At 32.1% G+C, this 22408-nt stretch overlaps 1 protein-coding gene across 1 annotated transcript in view; it reads right to left on the bottom strand.

Moving 5' to 3' along the window:
• Positions 1-22408, bottom strand: part of LOC106673867 (N(G),N(G)-dimethylarginine dimethylaminohydrolase 1) — a 30851-nt gene that overhangs the window by 2592 nt on the left and 5851 nt on the right. The window contains exons 2-6 of the mRNA XM_014406228.2: positions 14551-14930; positions 7420-7522; positions 7263-7360; positions 7105-7203; positions 2127-2255 (exon numbers count right to left, since the gene is read on the bottom strand). Coding sequence (XP_014261714.1) covers positions 2127-2255; positions 7105-7203; positions 7263-7360; positions 7420-7522; positions 14551-14808 — 687 coding nt within the window. The 5' untranslated portion in view covers positions 14809-14930. The remainder of the gene's footprint in view (positions 1-2126; positions 2256-7104; positions 7204-7262; positions 7361-7419; positions 7523-14550; positions 14931-22408) is intronic.

Raw genomic sequence — 22408 nt, 5'->3', positions numbered from 1 at the left:
TATAGTTTGAGATAAATTATTCAGAAATCGTGAGATGCGGTCTGGTGTGACGTAGGTTTCAGAAAAACATTTTCTTTATCGCGCCAACATTTCGTTCTTTAATCAGATCATCTTCATGAACATTGTTTAAATTATAGAAATACATGTAGGATGTGAAAAAATCAATTTCTATCATTGTAGAAATGTTTATAAATCCTAGGGCACTGATGATGATCTCAATAAAGGTTGAAACGCTGGCACGATAAAGGACGTTGGCACTATAAAGGAAATATTTTTCTAAACCTACGTCACACCAGACTGCATCTCTCGATCTTCAAATAACTTTACATAAAGTCCAGCATGTCACAAAAATGTACTAGTCGGATAATTGTGTAGTAGCACATTTTCAGGTATCAAATTTAAACGACTGATATGTTCTGCAGGGTTAACTTGAACAGAGAGCCAAGACAGCTGTGCCTGAGTGATTCGATCAAAATCATCATCCGAATGAGACAAATAACCAGTATGACGATTGAACTATTAAAGCGTAAAATGTTCAATCGTAGATGGAACGCTAGATGAGCATTTATCGCGGTGACGTTGATTAATTTTCGAATCAGCTTCGAACAACGTCATACCGAGAAATTTATTAGTCGGGAACAATTTCATAGTTCACACACAAACACGTTTTAAAAATGTCAAGAGCATAATGTTCACAGACAACCTTCAAGCATATTGTTCAGATAACGAAGAAAATGTGCATGCAATGGTTGAAAAGATTAATAACGATTTAAAAGAACTAAACAGATGGTGTGTGAATAACATAGGGTAGCAATAAACTATGATAAATGTCAAGCAATGCTGATAGGAACTAGAAGAAACTTAAACTATATAAATGTAGAAAATGTAAATATCTTAATAAATAACCACAAAACACTGCTGTCCAAATCATTAAAGAATCTTAGTATCACAGTCGATGAAACATTGTCTTGGTCATAACAAACCATCAATATTTGTAAAAAAACTTTCCAAAGCCTTTGCGAGCTGTGATATTGCAGTTTTATGTTTATATATGTTGGATTTTGAAGGGGTGGGGAAGGAAGTCGGTATAGAAAGACATTGAGTCAGCTTTTTTGAGGTGAAAAGAGCCGACGAAAAGAAAAAACGTTGGTAATGGTTCGGCCAGATTATCCTTTCAGGATTATATAGAAAGGGATAAATAGGAAAAGGAAAGCTAAATTGTTGGACAATTAGACTATGAAAAATATTTGATGTGTGGAATGTAATGTAATGATATATGTATGTTATCTATATTGAATTTGATTAATGATATTGGCGTAGCTGCGACTGAGTTTACATGTATCTGTTCTGTAATTGATTCTGTGTTTATCTCTGTTGATGTAAACTATTTCTAAAAAGTTACGTTTATGTTTGTTTAGTGCTGTGTGTAATATTTTTGGATTGTTGAAGTCGAAATTGTGTTTGTGTTCAAAATGGTGGGTAGCGAGTGCTGTCGGATTTTGCTTGGGTTTTTTTGCATAGACATGTTGCTTAATCTCTTGTCCAGATATTGGGATGTAAGACTGACGTAAGTTGCCGGTCAGTTTAAACAATAATTGATTTTGTAGATTACTTCAGATTTATTTGTTATTGGTGTGGGATCTTTAATTTTGGAAAAAATGTTTGAATTGTTTTATAATTTTTGAAAGCTATTTTAAAGTTATCGGACGAGAGAAATGTGTTTAATTTATGCATGGAAATGTATGTTGGTTTGTTTGTACTTGATAGATTTGATGTGGTATTATTAGTAATAGTGGATGGTGTTAGTGATGAGTTGTAGTTATTGATTATGTGTTTGGAATGTGACCGCATCTCACGATTTCTGAATAATCAGCTAACAGTCCCTAATCACCACATGTTTGAGATAAATAATAAATATAAGTGATTTTTTTTTTCTTTGAGTGTATTACGTATTAGTCCCTAACGGGACAACTCTATTGGTAAAGCACTGGGGTATGAATTTTTCATTTCAACCTTTTTTGCATAAAATTTAATATGTAATAAAAAAAAGTTGATGATTGAAAAAATTGCAAAATTAGTTATTAGTCCTTAAGGTGAAACACAGTTAATGTTATTGTGTCAAATACCTTAGCTGATAACGGTGTGTCTGCAGCTGCTCTGTGTATCAGGGTCCCGTTGCAGTAAATGACATTAGCAGCGTTATCTTCAGGAACCGTTATTGTCTGATAAGTGTGCGTCGCCTCCCTTTCGATCCTCTGAAACGATGAAACAGTTAAAATATTTTCACCGGCTGATTTAACACTGTTAAATCCTACATAGCCGACATTTGAGTATAAACCAAATGTCGTACTTTTAGAATGCAATTTGCTGTGCTTCTCCTGACGACTGGTCCATTATCAGTAATGAATCAGAGCTTTAAAGAAGGTACATTTGTACAAATAAGGTTTCAAAGAATAAAGGGTTTTTTTCTTGTTTTAAGTAAGTTTAGCTTATCCTATATTGCACATAACAAAAAAAGAAAGAAATTTTTAAAAAAAGGTCAATTTGTTTACAAGAAGAGCCGTAACTCATGTTCTAAGATGTTTTCCTTTTGGCCCAACGCCAGCTTAATTCCTTCTTTAGATTACGAGCATCGTCATAAATCTTTAAAGGTTTTAAAACACTGATAAATAGGCAACAGGCCAAAATTTAACGTGCTTGTTTTATCATTACCAGATGCAACTCTTAAAACACATTCAACAGTTTAAATAACAACATACAGGGTTACGCGTGCTACAAACTTTGCCCGTAAATTCTACATTCAAAAAGGAACCAAAAAGTCCAAATTAACTATGGTCCGAATTTCAGCAGTTTCAGAGTTATTCCACTTTTTCTGATTTTTTCAGATTTCATGACCTTGCTTCACATAAACAATGATAACTCCAAAACTAAAAGGTTTTGGACAAATCTGTTAGACCATTGAAAACTACATTAAATTTCCAATAAGATGTGATCAATATTAAACTTGTAAACGTTCATGAAATAAGTGTTTTAGTAGCGAGAACTTCGAAAAAAAAAAATTTTTTTTTTCAAAGTTGAAAAACATACTATGGTGATTCTAAACTACTATTTCCAAACCTAAAGACCAGCAAATTTCAGAAAACATACCCCATTTAATATCCTTTTGTGGTGCAATTGCTTTTTTAATTGTTTTTTTCAAAGATGAAGAAATTGATGGAGGGAAGGAAAAAAACTGTGATTGATGGATTGGTAAGGTGGAAAATTAAAAACAAAAAACTGAAGGTAATTTTGAATGAATTTATTAAACTTTTTTTTTAAATTTGGGTTCAATAGTGGAAGTGTTTACTTATTTTCCAACACAACTGCAACTTTGAAGAAACTATTATTGTATCATTATTTTCTGGAATAAAAGAGTTTAAGATTCAAAACGTTTTTAATTATCTGTGTGAAATCTTGTTAACATTATGGCAATTTTTTCAAATGAAGAATATGCTGATATGCAACTTATGGGTTTTGTGGCTTAAAGTGACAGCAGCGTGCTGAAAATACATTGCAGAGAGTGGAGAGCATTTCGAATCAAAATGAAAAAATGTTTAACAAACTCTTTCAAAATTTCTTTAAGTTTTTTATTTATTATTATTATTAATCTTTCCACCTTACCAATCCTTCATCCACATTTTTTCTTTTCTTTCATCAATTCTTCATCTTTTAAAAAAGGAATTTAAAAAAAATTGTGGGGGCGTCAGTGGCTGCAAGGCTTAGTCTTTGACACGGCGCTCATCACTGTAAGGTAAAGGTCCCATGTTCGTATCCAGCGGCCCTGCATTTTCAAAATCACCGGCACCCTGAGGGTTTATATGACCGGGGGGGGGGGGGATAAAAATATAAAAAAAAACAGAAGGATATAAAATGGGGTTTGTTTTCTGAAATTTGCTAGTCTCTAGGTTTGGGGTTTGGAAATAGTACTTTAGAATCACCATAAGTTTTTCAACTTTGAAAAAAAAACAAATTTTTATGTATGGTTTAGTATTGATCACACCTCATTGGAAATTTAACAAAGTTTTCAATGATATCGACAGATTTGTCCAAAACCTTTTAGTTTTAGCATTATCACTGTTTATTTGAAGCAAGGTCATGAATCCTTATAAGATCAGAAAAAGTGAAATAACTCTGAAACTGTTAAGATTAAGACCATAATTAATTAGGACTTTTTGGTTCTTTTTTTTTTAAACATATTACATCTATGCCAAAATGTCCAATCAGAAACTTGCTTAACATCACAATCAAAATAAAATTTCAAAACTAAACCGTGAGCGTCTCCGAATCAGATTTCGAAAAGACTATGGGAACAGGTTGCTGCCTGTTCAGATATGTCGACGCCACGATGGAAAGTAAACTAAAGGACAGAAAAAAAAATGAAATTCGAAGAAGTCATGCTGACATCCTCGGACTTGTAGTTCGAGCAGTTAGAGTTCAACAAGACTTCCAGCCAGGGAAGAATCATTAACACGTCAGAAAAATCCCAAGGTGGGAATCAAACCGACGACCACAGGATCCGCTAGCCGAGAGTCTGACATCTTAACCACTCAATACCGTCCCCTCATATTATAAAATCCTAGTTATGTAATCTTAAGTTGAAGGTTAATCACTTTAAAAATAAATTATTTAAGTCAGATGGAAGACAAAATTATAAAACATAAAGAAATAATATTAAAAAAATCAGTTAATTAAAATTATAATAATATGATTATAAATTTAAAAACTGAATCATTTTTATTTTTATCGTCTTTGACAGATAGTCTAAAATTAAATCTGCAGTTTTGACGAGTGATGCAAGAATGAATAAAACGCTCATTAAAACCCATCACTTTCAAGGGCAACAGGCGAATGTTAATTTTTACGATCTGCTCACGTCTAAAATTAACAGCATGAGCTAAGAAATAGCGGTTAAGCCGGTATGGATTTTCTGAACAAATCATAGCAAAAAAACTATTACCGTTGAAGTTACCCCCACTCACCTTGTCAATCAATACTTGAAACAATAACACCTCCCTATTGTAGTTTTTTTCAGTTCTTACAGGCTTTCTTTTCGAATATTGTAAATTTGTAATAAATTTACTTCTTTACTTGATTATTAATAATTTCCTTGTTCTATATATTAAAAAAAATTATAAACATAATTGTCAGTAAAAATTAGATTATTTTCTTGTTTTCTATTGTATCAACGTACAATGAAAAAAGAAAGCGTCTTGATTACTTTTATTCAAGGTGGAGTTTTGGTAATGGCCCTTGCCCCAAAATGTAAACAAGAGGGGTTGCCATGAAAACAAGGATTGTTTGCCAATAGTCTTTGCCAGTTAGTGTCAATAAACACGTTCACAACTCAAAGCGATACTGCTCTAGTCGATATCAAATAAACCTTTTCTGAAAATTTAATTATAAACTTAGTTATTTATTACTTATTAATTTTGTTTTCTTTTATTTGTTGTTTATATTTAAAAAAAAGAACAATTCTGGGTTTTAACAGGCTAAAAGAAAATCTTGGTGCATAACAGTGACTACCAGCAGAATTTATAGGAATATTTACGAGTAGTAAAAGTTACTATAATCTTCACCTTTGTATATGTGCAATATGAATGTATTTATTATCTAGAATGCTTTATGAATGGGTATGCATGAGAACAAGCCGTCTGACAATATATCCAAGTACTTCGACGATCTGTATCCAGGTTTAGTAGTTTTTGGTATGAATGACAGAAGTGATCATTGGCAGATTAAGTACCCCAGTGGCCCCCCCTATTATATTTTATTTATAATATTGCATGAATGCAGATGAGTGAGTGTATTTATTAGCGTGATTGATTATGGATGCAAGGTTATTTTAAATAAGTACAGGAATGGGCATGAACCCCCGAACCAGCCATTTGTCAGGAAATTTTAGTACCTTGATGGCCTGTTTCTATTTTTAGCCTTATAGTACGAATGAGAGGAGTGGTCATCGGCGGAATATCAAGTTCCTCAGTTGCCCTCGAATTATTCTTAATTTACAATTAATTAAGGTTTTTAGTTGAGATGAAAAAAAGCTAATGGCACGAGAGGGATTCAAACCCACGACCTTCGGCTAGATATGCCGCTGCTCTACCACCTGAGCTATCGTGACCTCGATCCACTCGGACATCAACTCCCCATCTCAGCCCCACCTTATGAGTTTTCCCTCCTTTTGCCATTTTTCAAATGTCGTGTAATCGGTTTTGATTCTCGATGCCAATTGAAATGGCGACGGAGAGCCTTAGTGAAGTGTACTTCATTTTAATTCATTTAATTCACTATTTTCGTGGTCCGCTTGACCAATTAATACTTTACAATTATTAGTTGAGATGTCCGAGTGGATCGAGGTCACGATAGCTCAGGTGGTAGAGCAGAGGCGTATCTAGCTGAAGGTCGTGGGTTCGAATCCCTCTCGTGCCATTAGCTTTTTTTCATCTCAACTAATTAATTGTAAAGTATTAATTGGTCAAGCGGACCACGAAAATAGTGAATTTAAGGAATTATTCTTAATTGTATACAGTATGGCATGTGTGTAGAGGAATGAGTGTATTTATTAGCGTGATTGATTATGGATGCAAGGTTATTTTAAATAAGTACAGGAATGGGCATGAACGAGAGCAGGCCATTCGTCGGGATATTTTAGTACCTCGATGGCCTGTTTCTAGGCTGTCTTACGAGAGGAGTGGTCATCGGCGGAATATTGAGCCCTCAATGTTGTCCTAAATTTATTCTTAATTGTATGTAGTATGGCATGTGAGTAGACGAATGAGTGTATTTATTAGCATGTTGTAAGTAGTTATCGGTGAGTGAATGAATATCGATTGTTTGTATGTGAAGGGTGCAGATGTATCCCAGGTGATTGCAGAATATAGAAATACAGAAATTTTAAAAATGCAGTGGAAAAATGTGCCGGCAAAAAGTTTAAATCTATCTACAAATTGTTGAACATATTTTATTAATTTTCAACATATTAATAAAAAAACAAGACTTCCTCATAAAATTCTGTAAGTAGATAAGGGGCATATTATAGAATATTTATAATACTATATTTATTACCTTTATAACATCCTGAGATCCTTGGCTCGCACTGACACATAAAACCTCCGGCCCAGCCACTGTCACAAACGATTTTAAATGTTTATTCGGCTCTGAAATCTAACAAGAAAAATTTATTGTATTACACTGCGGACAATTTGATCATTTATTATAAATACTTTTATGGGTGTGCAAGGGAACTCGGGGAAAGCGTTGGCCACCGCTCTTGCTCCGGCTTCATTAGTAAAGTCAGACAAGCCGACGAAGATCTCCCGACCTGTAGAAATTCTCGTTTTATTAAATTAATAACATGTATAAACAATTAAGTAGGTATACCTGTAAATAAGACATCTCCGCCTTCGAGGTATGACGATTCATTTTTAATTTCGACGATTGGTAACTCAAGTTCCTTCTTCAGGACTACTCGGACTGTATCTACCTGTTCAATGAAAGAAATTGTAAACAAATTCAAAAAGAAAGATTAATTGACTAAGGCAGATTAGATGAATGGGGATTTTAAAACAGGGTTATCAAAGGTTTGTTTTCATTTTTATTGTATTTTTAGTTTGTTATTTCTGTCAATGACGATACGATATCTGGGTTTGAAAAGCACATTATTGATGTTTCTAATATTAATAATATAATCTTTTTAATCATTCAAACTGGAATGTCCTCCTATTTAGATACAAGTAGCCTGAAAACTTACTTTTATAGTAATCAACTTTTTTTTAACAATTCAAAATGTTACTGAAGATTGTGTTACTGATTGTTGAACACTTACATTATTAAAATGCCAAATTGATTAAGAACAAAATTTAAGACCCGACCATTCAAAAATAAATGCAACAAATTTCTGCCATAGAAATTATTATCAAGAAAGTATTAACTTTCAACTGTTTTTTAAATTTTAATTTGCTAAACAAGTTCTTACTATTATTAATTAATAGATAGTCCTATGTAATTTCAACAGTGAAAATGCAGAAAAACTTTTAGAATTAATTTTTGGAATAAAAATTGTTCAATTTTTACTATTTTATTATAGTCATCTACTCAGACAGCCATGCGGCACATAAGGCAATTACCTCATAGGTGGTAAAGTAAAGGATCATTTGGGATTGTGTAGGGCCCTGTTAGACATTTGGATAAACAACAAAATTACCTTTGCCTGGGTACCTTTGGCAGGGCAGAGGTCGATAAATTGGCCAAGAAAGGTTCAATGAAGACACCTTTTGTGTTGTACCAAACTGCCGAAAATGTGGTTCCATTAAAATAATCCTTGGTTCAATGAGAACAGAGCCCTGGATATAGGCATGAAAAACTCATCTGGCTAACGACAGAACTAATAAATCTAGAGCGTCCTAGGACTAGAATAATAGTTGGATTGTTAACTGGGCCCTGTAGACTCCAGAGGCATGTGTATCGGGTCGGAGTAGCAGAAACAAGCCTGTGCAGATATTGTCAGGATGAAGCAGAACCCCTCTGTTGGGGCGAAGGTTTATGTAGGCTCAGATTCCTACTCTTTGGAGAAGAAAAGCACAGAATAAATCTTTGAAAAAGCCTTAAATTTAATGTGTAGGTCTAGTCAATAATGGAGATGCAGAACAGACCAAAACTGATCGCGGTGTGCAGGCCATAAAAAGCTCAACTTGTTTTCTATAAAATATATTTTTTGTTTAATTTTTATTGCGAGATGTTGATCCAGTTTCCGAGAAATTATTTTTCAAATTGAAAAGAAAAAACAATTAATCATTGTTTAATGTTTTTTTTGCACATCCGGCAGATTAAAAAAAATTCTTAAATCTGTTGAGTAAGAGTGAATATTTGCTAATAGTATTATTTGAACATTAAAGCCTACTCAGCAGTGTACTGAATCAACCTTTTTATAAATTTTTAAAAGCTCAGAATTAAAAGTAAACAGTAAAATTTTGCATTTAATATCAAATTTTCAATATTCATCTATTTTATATATTACCAACTCCACGGTTCGTATCTTCTCTATTGACAGGTTGAAAAATTCCAAGTTCTCCGTGGTTGAAAACCTTTAATCAATTTAGTAAATTACATGTGGTTAACGGTCGTTAATCGATAATTATTCAGAAATCGTGAGATGCGGTCTGGTGTGATATAGGTTTCAAAAAAACATTTTCTTTATCGTGCGTTTCGATCTTTATTGCATTGTATAAATTCACTTTTTTCCACATCCTACATGTATGTTAAATGTAATCAATCCTTGTAAATCTCAGGCCCTGAAGATGATCTCAATAAAGATCGAAACGTTGGCACGATAAAGAAAATGTTTTTCCGACATCACACCAGACTGCATCTCATGATTTCTGAATAATTAGTGAATTACAATGGCGTTTCGGGCTCCTGGCCCATCATCAAAAACTAAACATAGAGAAATCTCATGGTATAATTCCCAATCTGAAGGCACACCCATCAGTAATCTCCAATTTTTTAAATTATTTAAACTGATGGGTGTGCCTTCAGATTGGGAATTATACCATGAGATTTCTCTATGTTTAGTTTCTGATGATGGGCCAGGAGCCCAAAACGCCATGTAATTTACTAAATTGAATAAAGGTTTTCAACCACGGAGAACTTGGAATTTTTCAACCTATCAATATTTATCTAGTGAAAAATCTTGTTAGCATTTTTGGACAAATTTAATTCATGATTTTAATCAGAATTAATCTTTACAATTTTGTTCTGAAAATTTCCTTTCAAATATAATCATTACTAATAACACAAATGTGAAAATTTGTTTTCTAAAGATTCAAACTCATGATTTAACATAAGGCTATAAACTAGTACAACAGTGTAAAAATTGTTATAATTTTCCTTGTAATTTTTTTAATTTTTTAATTTTTAGGACTGTTCAGTTAGGAGGGACTGCTTGCACCAATGTTATTCGTTAAAACTGACGTTTTTATCCATTTAGCGTTCAACATTTAACATTAAAACTTTAATATTTTCCGGCAAATTTAATTTCAATGAGATTTAAACTGTCTGTATTTGGAATTTCAGAATCTACAATTTTGTCATCACCGATCATACTGATCTACCTCTCACTTTGTCGGCACGTCAGACATGTTTTGGCATATTGCCATCTGCAGTGTTGGGTCTGTACACTCAGACCACACATAAATCACAATGTAAGAATTGTTAAAGGTAATGGTTCAAGTAGGAACTTCAATTGAAACATTACAATAATACAAAAAAAAATTCATAATTTTCACAATTTTAAATATTTAAAAAATTAGTTTTAAGCTCAATAATTTGCACAAAAAAAGCATCAAAAAAGTACACAAACATTTTGCTTTTGAAACTACATCTTTCTAGTTGTACAATAAAATTTTAAATTTAAATAATTCAACAATGGAAAAATGTTTAAAAGTCAATTAATTAAGGTTTTTAAGTTGAAATAAAAAATCAGTGTCACGAGCGGGATTCGAACCCACGACCTTCGGCTTGATACGCCGCTACTCTACCACTTGAGCTATCGTGACTTCGATGAAGTGGCAGAGGAGCGGTGTATCAAGCTGAAGGTCGTGGGTTCGAATCCCGCTCGTGACACTGACTTTTTATCTCAACTTAAAAACCTTAATTAATTGAATGTTATTAATTGGTCAAGCGGACCACGAAAAATAGTGAATTTAATGTTTAAAATATTGAAAAAAATTACTTTTTATCATTGTCAATTTAATTTTATCAATATTTTTTTAAATTTAAGTAGTTCAAATATGTACATTATTTTTATGATATTTTTAAAGCATAAACAGTTTAAAGCAACTTGGCAAAAAATAAGTTCTTTTTTTTTAAATTTTCCATGAAATTTGAATTGAATCTTAAATCAATGTTAATTGTTTTCTTTAAGTGTAAATTTAGAAACAAAAAAGGTAGAAAGCAAATTTTGCCGCTTTGTCTATAGGTTTTAAATGTTTCCACAAGAATACGAGCGTGTTTTAACAGTTGTTCAAATGTTGAAATGTGAAGGTAAACTTTAAAGAATCAAAATATCTCCATTTTTAACTTCAAATTTTATCTTAAAAATTTTAAAACGCAGCAACAGAGAAAAAGTTCTGGATTCAAAATCCAGAGTTATTGCGTATTATAAATATACAATTGTTAATTACATTTTATTTCTTCGATCGTGAGAATTGCCTACTATGAGTTTTGGTATTCGACGGTCAGACCTCGGTCTTATTAGGTCAACAGCTAGGTCATTTCAGCACCCAACGAATGCAGTTTTTATATTGAAACCCATTCACTCCAGATTCTTTCCAATTTGTCATTCAATTAAGGTGTTCAGTACTAGATATTTCTCCATTGCCCTTTTTACATATTGTACAATTAATCTGAGGGTTGAATGGGTACTCAATACACCACCATTGTCTCTCTCACACTACTACTCGAGACAATAAATACTAATAAATAATCTCGGAAGAGGCCTGAACAATCAAGCACAATTATTCGATTGTATTCCTACTTGCTCTCTATATAGAACCAAGGAAAGCATCGTTTAATTCAGTGAGACACATCGAGCAATCTTTTGATATTAAAACAGCTAAACAATCAAAAATCTTTTTAAAAATTATCTTTCTTTCAACTTATAAATATTTGTTTTGATGTTAAACTGAAAATTTGAAAAATCAACAAGAAACTTTCTTTCGATAGAAAAATTCATTCACTTAGTGAAAAAAAGAGAAATAGTGAAAAGTACATTTGTGTAGAGTCAGTTAAGAAGAGTAGAAAGCGGTTAAAATATTTAATTGTCAAGTCAAAGCTTCAGAAAATCATTTTTTGCTTCCATTTTTAGTATAAAATATTGAAATGAACCAATAATGGAAAAATTGCTTGTAAAAAAAATTAAAAAATTTATTTTGAGATGAACAACTGGGTTCACTGGCTTGCAGACATTGAATTTTTTCATTATTTGTCTAATCTGAACAGGTCAAGAAGGAAAATATTTTGACAATACCACGATTTGTTATTATTTACAAGCTTCAATTAAATTTTAATGCTATCTTTTACCTACAAAAGTGTTCAAGGAGACACATATATTTTGAATTTTTACTGTTGAACTGTAAACAAACTAAATCAATAATTGTTTCAAACAACAAATTTAATCACAAATATTCTGTTTAATTAATTTCACTATTTTTCGTGGTCTGCTTGGCCAATTCTGTTTAATTTAATTTTGACATTCAATTTCAAGTTGGAACAGTTGAAGATTGAAAATATTTTATTGAAATTATCCTGCAGCTATTAGAAATTTATTATTTACAAGTTTTAATTAAATGTTAATGTTTTCTTTTACATCAAAATTTGTGGAAGTTGAATTTGTTTAGAATATGTTGCAAGTGTACAAGGAGGAGAAAACCATGTAAAAAACTTCAGAGAATTCAAGATTCTAAATTTTTTCCTAACGACACTTCCATCATTAAAAGAAAATCTCTTGTTACTTTTTGTTTCAACTTGAATATAACAACAAAATTTAATTGAAAATTGTTAATAATAAATTTTTCATAACTGCAAGAAAAATTCATAAAAATATGGTCATTCTTCACCTTCCGTCTGGAAAACGAATGTTTAAATTTAATAATGTAAAAAATTTTGCAATTAAATTTGTTTTTTTAAGTAATTTTTATCAGTATTGATTTGTTTCTATAGAATTTAATACAAAACAATTTAAAATATTTGTTATTCCCTTTAGTTTTTAATTGGATTTTTTCTTCCTTAAACGCTTGCAACATATGCTAAACAAATTCTATTTACAATCTCTTGTTAGTTTTTGTTTCAATTTGAAAATATCAACAAAATTTAATTAAAAATTGTTAATAATAAATTTTTTATAACTGCAAGAAAAATTCATAAAAATGTTTTAATTCTTCACTGTTCCTTCTGGAAACTGAACGTTTAAATTTTATTATCTTCAAAAATTTGCAATTAAATTTGTTGTTTTTAAGTAATTTTTACCATTATTGATTTGTTTCTATAGAATTTAATAGAAAACAATTTGAAATATTTGTGATTCACTTAAGTTTTTTCTTGGTTTTTCTCTTCCTTGATCGCTTCCAACATATTCTAAACAAATTCCAACTCCACTATTAAAAAAAAAAAAAAATAATTAAAAGGAAATCACTTGTTACATTTTGTTTCAATTTGAATATAATAACGCAATTTAATTGAAATTTGTTAATAATAAATTTTTTATAACGAAGAAAAATTCATGAAACTATTTTCATTCTTCACCTGTTCCACCAGGAGAATTAATTATGTAAACCATATCATAATTAAATTTGTTGTTTCTAAGTAAATATTTTTCCATTATTGATTTGTTTTTATCGAATTTAATATAAAAAATCTACAATTTTTGTGATTTGCCGAAGTTTTTCTCTTTCTTGATCTCTTGCAACATATCCAAACAAATTCCACTTCCACCATTTAAAAAAATAAATAAATAAATAAATAATAATCATTAAAAGGAAATCACTTGTTACATTTTGTTTCAATTTGAATATAATAACGCATTTAATTGAAAATTTGTTAATAATAATTTTTTTATAATGAAGAAATATTCATGAAAATATTTTCATTCTTCACTGTTCCTTCTGGAAACTGAACGTTTAAATTTTATTATTTTCACAATTTTGCAGTTAAATTTATTGTTTTTAAGTATTTTTTTCCATGATTGTATTGTTTCTATAGAATTTAATAGAAAAAATCTAAAATATTTGTGATTTGCTGATGTTTTTAATTGGTTTCTCTTTTCTTTGAACGTTTGCAACATATTCTAAACAAAGTCCACGTCCACCATTAAAAAAAATTAAATTAAGTTAAAAAAAAGTTTTTTCTACAATTTGAATATAAGAACCAAATTTAATCATTAATAATAAATTTTTTATAACTGCAAGAAAAAAATCGTGAAAATATTCTTCACCTGTTTCGCCTGGAAACCGAATGTTTAAATTTAATTATGTACAAAATTTTGCAATTGAATTTGTTGTTTTTAAGTAATTTTTTTCAATTATTGCTTTGGTTCTGTAGAATTTAACATAAAAAAATCTAAAATATTTGCGATTCTTTGAAGTTTTTAATTGGTTTTTTCTCTTCCTTGGACGCTTGCAACATGTTCTAAACAAATTCCAATTGAAGAGGGACATTTACTGCACAATTAAAGGGAAATCACGGCGATTTTAATGTCGTTGGAGGGTATTGAAATGGCAGATGTCAAATTTCGATGGTTTCAAATTAGTTAAGGGAAAAATTCATTAATTTTTTGGAGGTAAAAATTTAAAAAAAAAATTCCAGAGTCGTGTGGAGAGGAAGTGAAAGGTGAACGATGAAATAGTGCAGCCGTTCCAGCGGATAAACGCCTGGAAGTCCCGTTTCTAAGGGTGAAAGTGCGGAAAGAGGACGGTGTTGTTCTTTGTTGTTGTTGTTGGTCTGTGAGACGTTATTTACCTCTTTTCTCCTGTTCTGATCTTTGGGCTTTGCCATGAGGGCGATGCCGTTGCAGACGACGGCTGTGTCCTCGATGAAGACGCCGCGGGGCAAATCGTCGTCCGGAGGCAGTTCGATGACGTCGAGGCCGAGGTCGCGTAACAGCCTCACGTACACCTCGTGCTGTTTCTTCGCCAATTCGAGGTCCGACCCGGTGAGGGACTTGTAAGCCGCGGACACCCTCGAGACGAGTGCGTGCGTGAACCTGAGCGGGCCCATTTTCGGTCGGTCCTTGAAGGAGGAGCGGCTGTGCGCGCGGAGGAGAGACGACTAACCTCGACCAGAGGCGGACATCGACTGCACGGCCTTTTTTTAGGCTTTGACCTCATCCATCTCTCCTCCTTCGACGGCAATCTGTTAACTCGCTGTAATGGGCTCTATGAGTAGATTATTGACCGGGGAGACATGGTCCGCTCGCGTGATACGCGTCAATAAGACTGGCCCTGCCGCCGAGCGGGCGCAACTCCGACAGGCGCTCACTCGGGGGAAGGACGACTCGAACGCATCCGCGCATCCACCCCGTCGCCCGCCTGCCACTCCCATCAAATTCTACTTCAACAACGGACAAATAACAACAACAAAACGTGCCTTTCTATTTTAAACACTGCGAGTGAAAAACGCGTGAGAAAGTTTTCTTAACTCTTTAAAACACTCACTAAAAACTCATTCTATTTAATTTTATTTATTATTATTTTTCCCACAAAAATAATACTATTACGCTGTTGAAAACATCAAGTTGACTACAGAGAAAAAATTATACATATCCGCCATTTTTTTAAGACGAAATGTCAGCCATTTTTTTCCCTTTAAAATCAGTGGATATTTGAACAATAATTATAAAACACGGAAAAGTTCTGTTACCTCCATAAAACCATTCTATTTATATTATTATTAACATTCCCCAAAAATAATCATATTATTCTGTTCAAAAAAACAATTGGAACTATGGAGAAAATTTAGCATATCCGCCATTTAAAATCAATTGATATTTGAACAATAATTAAAAAACTTAAAAGCTTTGTTTCCTTCATAAAAATCTTATAGTATTTAAGTATATTATTCTTAATTAACATTACCAAAAAACAAGAATTTAACTAGGGAGCAAAAAATTCCACATATCCGCCATTTTGTAAGATAAAATGTCAGTCAAATTTTTTCCCTTTTTCAAATCAATGGATATTTCAACAATAATTATAACACTTAAAGGTTTTGTATCCTTCGTAAGAAAATCATTTTGATTATATTATTCATTATCAACATTCTCCCCAAAAAATAACCCTATTATTCTGTTCAAAAATCAATTGGAACTATGCGGAAAAATTTAACATATTCTTCATTTTTTTATGATAAAATATAAGCCTTTTTTTCGTTCAAATCAATTGATATTTGAACAATAAATTAAAAACGTAAAAGCTTTGTTTCCTTCATACAAATTTATATTTGTATATACTACTTTATATTTGTATTGTATTTAAGTACATTATTGTTAATTAACATTCCAAAGAAACTTTACGAAAAGAAAAGTTAAGAAATTTAAGATTAAATTTAAGAAAAGAAAAAGAAGAAAAAAGAAGTTAAGAAATTTAACTTATCGCCGTTTTCTGAAGTCGAAAAGTGACCCATTTATTCATTAAAATCAATGGCTATTTGGACAATAATAAAAAACGTAAAAGTTTTGTTACCTCTATAAGAATCCATAAGAATTTAATAATATTTCCCCAAAATAATAATATTATTCTATTTAAAAAACAAAAAAACAATTGGATCTATGGAGAAAAAATTTGATATATCCTACATTTTTTTAAAGATAAAATGTCAGCCTTTTTTTTTTTTTCTTAAAATATTGATTAAGATATTTGAACAATAATTAGAAAACATCAAAGTTTTGTTTCCTGTGTAAAAAATGCATAGTATTTAAGTATATTATTCATACTTAACATTCCACCAAAATAATACTATTATTCTGTTATGGGGAAAAATTTTTTTTAACACATCCGCCCTTTTTTTAAGGTGATAAGTGAGTCATTGTTTTTCATTAAAATCAATGGATATTTGAACAATAATTAGAAAACATATAAAAGTTATGTTACCTCCATAAATATCCCATTCTATTTATTATATTTATTAACATTCCCCCAAAATAATACTATTATTCTGTTTAAAAATTCAATTGGAACTCTGTGAAAAAAGTTAACTTATCCGCCATTTTTTTAAGACGATAGTGAAAATCAATGGATATTTGAACATGAATTACAGAACGTATAAAAGTTTTGTTTCGTTCATAAAAACCTCACAGTATTTTGTTAGATAATTCATAATTAACATTCCCCAAAAATAATACTAATTACGCTGTTCAAAACAACAATTTAACTATTGAGAAAAAATTTAACATATTCGTCATTTGTTAAACTAAATGTCATGTTTTTATTTAAAATCTACGGATATTTGAACAATAGTTAGAAAACACGTAAAAGTTTTGTTTTCTTCGTAAAAATCTCATAGCGTTTAGGTATATAATTTATAATTATCATCCCCGAAAAAATAATACCAATTAGGTTGTTCAAAAAAACAATTTAATTATGGAGGAAAAAATGAACATTCGCTATTTTCTAAAGACGAAAAGTTGGTCTTTTTTCATTTTTTTTCATTAAAATCAATGGATATTTTAACAATAATAGGAAAACATGCAAAAGTTTTGTTACCTCAATAACGTATTTATTGGAACTCTGTGAGAAAAAAATTGAACCTATCCTACATTTTTTTAAAGATAAAATGTCAGCCTCTGTTTTCTTTAAAGTAAATTGATATTTGAACAATTATAAAACATAAAAATTTTGTTTCCTACATGAAAAAACGAATAGGATTTAAGTATGTTATTCATAATGAACAATTCTCAAAAATACCATTATTATTCTGTTAAAAAAAAAAAAACAATGGAACTACGGAAAACAAATTTAATATATTCGCCATATTTTAAGACGAAAAGTGAGACAATTTGTTTAAATTAAAATCAATGGATATTTGAACAATTATTAGAAAACATGTAAGTAAAGTTTTGTTACCTCCATAAAAATCCCATTCTATTTATATTATTTATTAACATTACTCAAAAATGATACTATTAAACTGTTCAAAACTACAATTGGAACTATGGAGAACAAATTTACCATTTCCGCCATTTTTCAAGATACGTAAGCCATTTTTTTTCTTTAGATTTAGAGTTAGAATTAGAGAATATATAAAAGTTTTGATTACTTCATAAAAATCCAATTCTATTTATATTATTCATTCTTAACAAATCCCCCCCCCCAAAAAAAAACTTTTAAGCTGTTTAAATTAACAATTGGAACCATGGAGAAAAAATTTACCATTTCCGCCATTTTTTAAGATAAAATGTCAACCTTTTTTTCTTTCGATTTAAAGTTACAATTAGAGAATGTATAAAAGTTTGGATTACTTCATACATATCCAATTCTATTTATATTATTCATTCTTAAAAAATCCCCCCCATAAAAAAATACTTTTAAGCAGCTTAAATTAACAATTGGGACTATGGAGAACAAATTTAACCATTTAATTAAATGCTCTAATTGAAAAGTACGAGTTCTTTTTCATTTTACAGAAATTCGTCTAATCTTGTAAAATTGGTTGAGGAAATTGGTTTAAAAAAGTATAAATTGAATAGAGAAGCATGTTTTAGTACTTAGACTATGCACTCCTTATGATGAGAGAAAAGCTTGTAAATAAGTTCTGAGTTCTCAATCTTAATTAAAGAAATCCTATAAAAATCTAAGCAGTAAAAAGCGTGTCTTATCGACAGAAGCGTGCTTCCTGATGCGTGTTTACATTCGCTTAAAATAATTAAACGCCATTCGCGAGTCTTGGTCTATTGGTTGAATTCAGTCAATATTTAAAGATCAAGAATTTCAAACAGTATAAAATGAAATTTTACTGCTTGCTTTATGGATTATAAAAAATTTAAATTTACGTTGATTTTTTTTTTTCTCGCCGTACGTTAGAGTCGTAGGCTTTGTGGGTTTAGATCTTCTAGAAAAAACGTGCCTAAGCCAATAAATTGTGGCTTATTGTGGAGAAATAAGTGCTCACATCCGCGGTATTCAGTGAATAATAAATAAGAATCGTACGGGCAGAATTAAACGGGACAGAAGCGGTTTCTTATTCAGGAATGGCTGTTGAATAATGTATCAAATAATGTACCCAAATATTGTTGAGAATTGAACTGGAAAATGTTTAAATTCCTCCGTTTTTCAACTTGGTTTTTGGTTTCCCTCCCGGGCAGATCTATAAATCGGCGAAATTCAGACGAAACGAAAAGGCAAAATATTGATTTTTAATAGGTTTATACAAAATTTATATATTTTTTGTTCTGCGCCCTTAAAATTGAAGGAAAATTTAAGTAAGATGTTCATATGTGAGAATGTTTAAATCGAAACCCATTTCCAGTCAGCTTAATATAAAAAGAGCTCAGAGAAAAAAAGATATAACTCCTTTATGAACTCTTCTAAAATGAAGAACCATAAAATCCTTTAGAGTACCTCATGGTTTTAGGTACAAATAATTTGGCCGTGGTCAAATGGTGCAGGGGTCTTCCTCAGGAACGGCGAGAAGGGGAATGGGCAAAAATTTCGTTTAAAATGCATGTACTTGATTTCATTTGTCATTAGTATTTGCTATATCTCGATGTCAAGGTTGTACAAGTTTTCTCAAGTTTATTACATTGCATGAATTGTTTTTCCATTGACGGAGTGTGCAATTGCACGGAAGAAGTGCTATCCAGAAGGAAGATGTTTGAAAGAGAAGATCAAGATTATAGATCATGCGCGGAAAAGCTCCATTCCATCGATTTTGTAAAGTTTTGGCTTCGTATGTCGGGAAGCGTTTTGTCGGAAAAGTCTTCTGCTGGTTTCATTTCTTCAAATATAGGACGTATTTTTCCGGTAAGGAAAAGAATCATTGCAAGGTAGAGGTGGTAGCTGAAGGAGCGATGTCAGGATCTTACGCAGGAAACGCTTATTTCGTTTTGTAAAATTTTCCCGTCGTCGCGAAAAGTTTTTCTGGAAAAGTCATCTTGAGTTTTCATTTTGTCTAATGTACGAAACGTTTTTCCTTTCAGGAATAGAGCCATTGTTCCGAAGAGGTGGTAGTCTGAACTCTGAAGTAAACCTGGTAATCTACAGATCGCGGAAAAACGTCCTTTCCATGGAATTTGTTAAGTTTATGCTGCATGTGTCGAGAAGTATTTTGTCGGAAAAGTCTTCTGCTAGCTTCATTTCCTCGAATGTAGGAAATTTTATAGGTAAAGAAAAGAGCCATTTCTAAGTAGAGGTGGTAGACTGAAGGTCAGGATATCAGGTCAGGATGTGCGCACGATGTCAGAAAGTTAAATCGTACGCAGTAGAAGCTCCATTCCATCCATTTAGTAACATTTGATCTTTGTGAATCGAGAAGTTTTTTGCTGGAGATGTAAGAAACGTTGTTCCGTTAAGGTTATTGTTCAGTAGAGTAGGTAGTCTGAACATCATTTTACCGGTAGAAATACCGTACTAGCCATTTTTGGGAATTTATGGCTTCATTTATCAAGAAGTGTTGGATAAAATGTATTCAAATGTAAAGAACCTTTTTCGATAAGAGGTTATTAGTCGGAAGTGGTTACAAGTTAAAGGAGTAAGATTAGGACTATAGATCGTATGGGTAGATGCTTCATTTTCCTTTTGGTAGTTTTTGCTTCGTATTTTATCTCAGCTTTAAGACCTTTGACTGTATGAAAACTGTTTCCTTCTAGTAAGTGGAAGTTAAGAAGAAGTCGTAGTCTGAAGGACCATGGTCACTCGTAGAGTTTATTGAGTGGACACTTCATTCCATCCATTTTTTAGTTTTGCTTCGTATTTTACCTCAGCTTAAAGTCTTTGGCTGTATGAAAACTGTTTCCTTCAAGTAAGTGGAAGTTAAGAAGAAGTCGTAGTCTGAAGCACCAAGGTCACTCATAGAGTGCAGTGGAAGCTTCATTCCATCCAATTTTTTAGTTTTTGCTTCGTATTTTACCTCAGCTTAAAGTCTTTGGCTGTATGAAAACTGGTTCCTTCAAGTAAGTGGAAGTTCAGAAGAAGTCGTAGTCTGAAGGACCATGGTCACTCGTAGAGGGCAGTGGAAGCTTCATTCCATCCAATTTTTTAGTTTTTGCTTCGTATTTGACCTCAGCTTTAAAACCTTTGGCTGTATGAAAACTGTTTCCTTCAAGTAAGAGGAAGTTTAGATGAGGTAGCCTGATGGAGATCAGGACTATTGCGGGGAAAAGGTAATAGCAGAAACATCGTCTTATTCATTTTGGAATCTTTCTGCATCTCATATCGGCAAAGGCCGACCACTCCACAAAGTTGCTAAGCTGAATGACTATACATTGTACTCAGTAGTAGTTGTTCCACGGTCATCAATTTTGTAAAGTTTTGGCTTAGTATATCGAGTGTTTTGTTATTAAATGTCTTCGGCTAGAGTTTCTGATGGTCCTTTCATGAGTTTTTTTCGCATGCCTCTGTCCAGGGTCACATTCCTACACTGAGGACTTATTTTTAATCGGTCTGGATCCATGTTTTTTGGCAGTTTGGTATGTCACGAAAGGGTTCAGGGGCAGTAGAAGTTATGATCGAACTTTCCTTGGCCAATTTATCATCCGCTTCGTTGACCCTCTGCCCTATGGTCATATAAGAGCACAGCACATCCCACACCCGATCACCGTCCTTCGAATCATATGAAAATATTCAAAGATGAAAATATCTTCTTAGGGACAATCTCTAGAATGTGCTTATACGAAAAAAATAATAATAAAACTGCTTTCTTGAAGATGAAGTGATTATGTAAATTGGGATGTACCACTGGTAGAATATATCTCTAAACTTTAACTACCCTACAGAATTTTGAACAGCAATGTTAATCATACGTAAATAATCATTTAATTGTTTATGTTTTATATTTGTTGAAATAAAATATAATAATGGGAATGATTTATGTCTGGGTGAAACACTGGCTTTAACACAATCTCGATCAGTCCTCGGGTGCATGGCCTATATCATCCGTCTGTATACGAGATGGAAGTCCAAAATAAGCAAAGTTTGTGATGGATTAGCTTTTGAGGAAGTGATTCCAGCTTGGATGTCGTAAGAGCGCGTGCCTCGACCCAGTTAGGTCGAATTATGAATCGTCAATTCGAGGAGTGTACTCTCGAAAGGCCCCCTTTGACCGGACCCAATCGCACTGGCGTACCTTTTAAAAGGGCATCGCGTGCCGCGAATATCCAGGCCCCGGATAGTGTTTATCTCCGACTCGATCCCCCGGGCAGGAAGCACCCAATAAAATAGGAATTGGAATCTGAGACAAAAGTCTCCTTTAGGTAATTGGATGCGGGAAGAATTACGTTGGGCGGTTTCATTCAATTAGGTGGGACGCTAGTGACACTTGTAGGCTTTGGTCATATCGGACCTCTTTAGAACTTTTCAACGACAGCGATAAACTATGATTTCAAATATCTAAACAACAAAATCTATTTTATTTATTAAAAAAAAAATCAGCTTCTTTTACCACCGTCAATCTGAACTATTCATCAAATTTGCAGGGCGTTCGGCTACTCGTGTTACAAACTTTGCCAGGTGATTCTACATCCAAAATAGAACCAAAAAGTCCTAATTAACTATGGTCCGAATTTCAGCAGTTTCGGAGATATTCCGCTTTTCTTGATTTTTTTAAGATTTCACGACCTTGCTTCAAATAAACAATGATAACTCCAAAACAGAAAGGTTTGGGACAA

This window comes from Cimex lectularius, unplaced genomic scaffold, assembly GCF_000648675.2.
Source record: "Cimex lectularius strain Harlan isolate CLEC.00 unplaced genomic scaffold, Clec_2.1 scaffold15, whole genome shotgun sequence".
In the NCBI taxonomy this organism is placed as follows: Eukaryota; Metazoa; Arthropoda; class Insecta; order Hemiptera; family Cimicidae; genus Cimex; species Cimex lectularius.
This window is presented reverse-complemented; position numbering and strand designations above follow the sequence as displayed.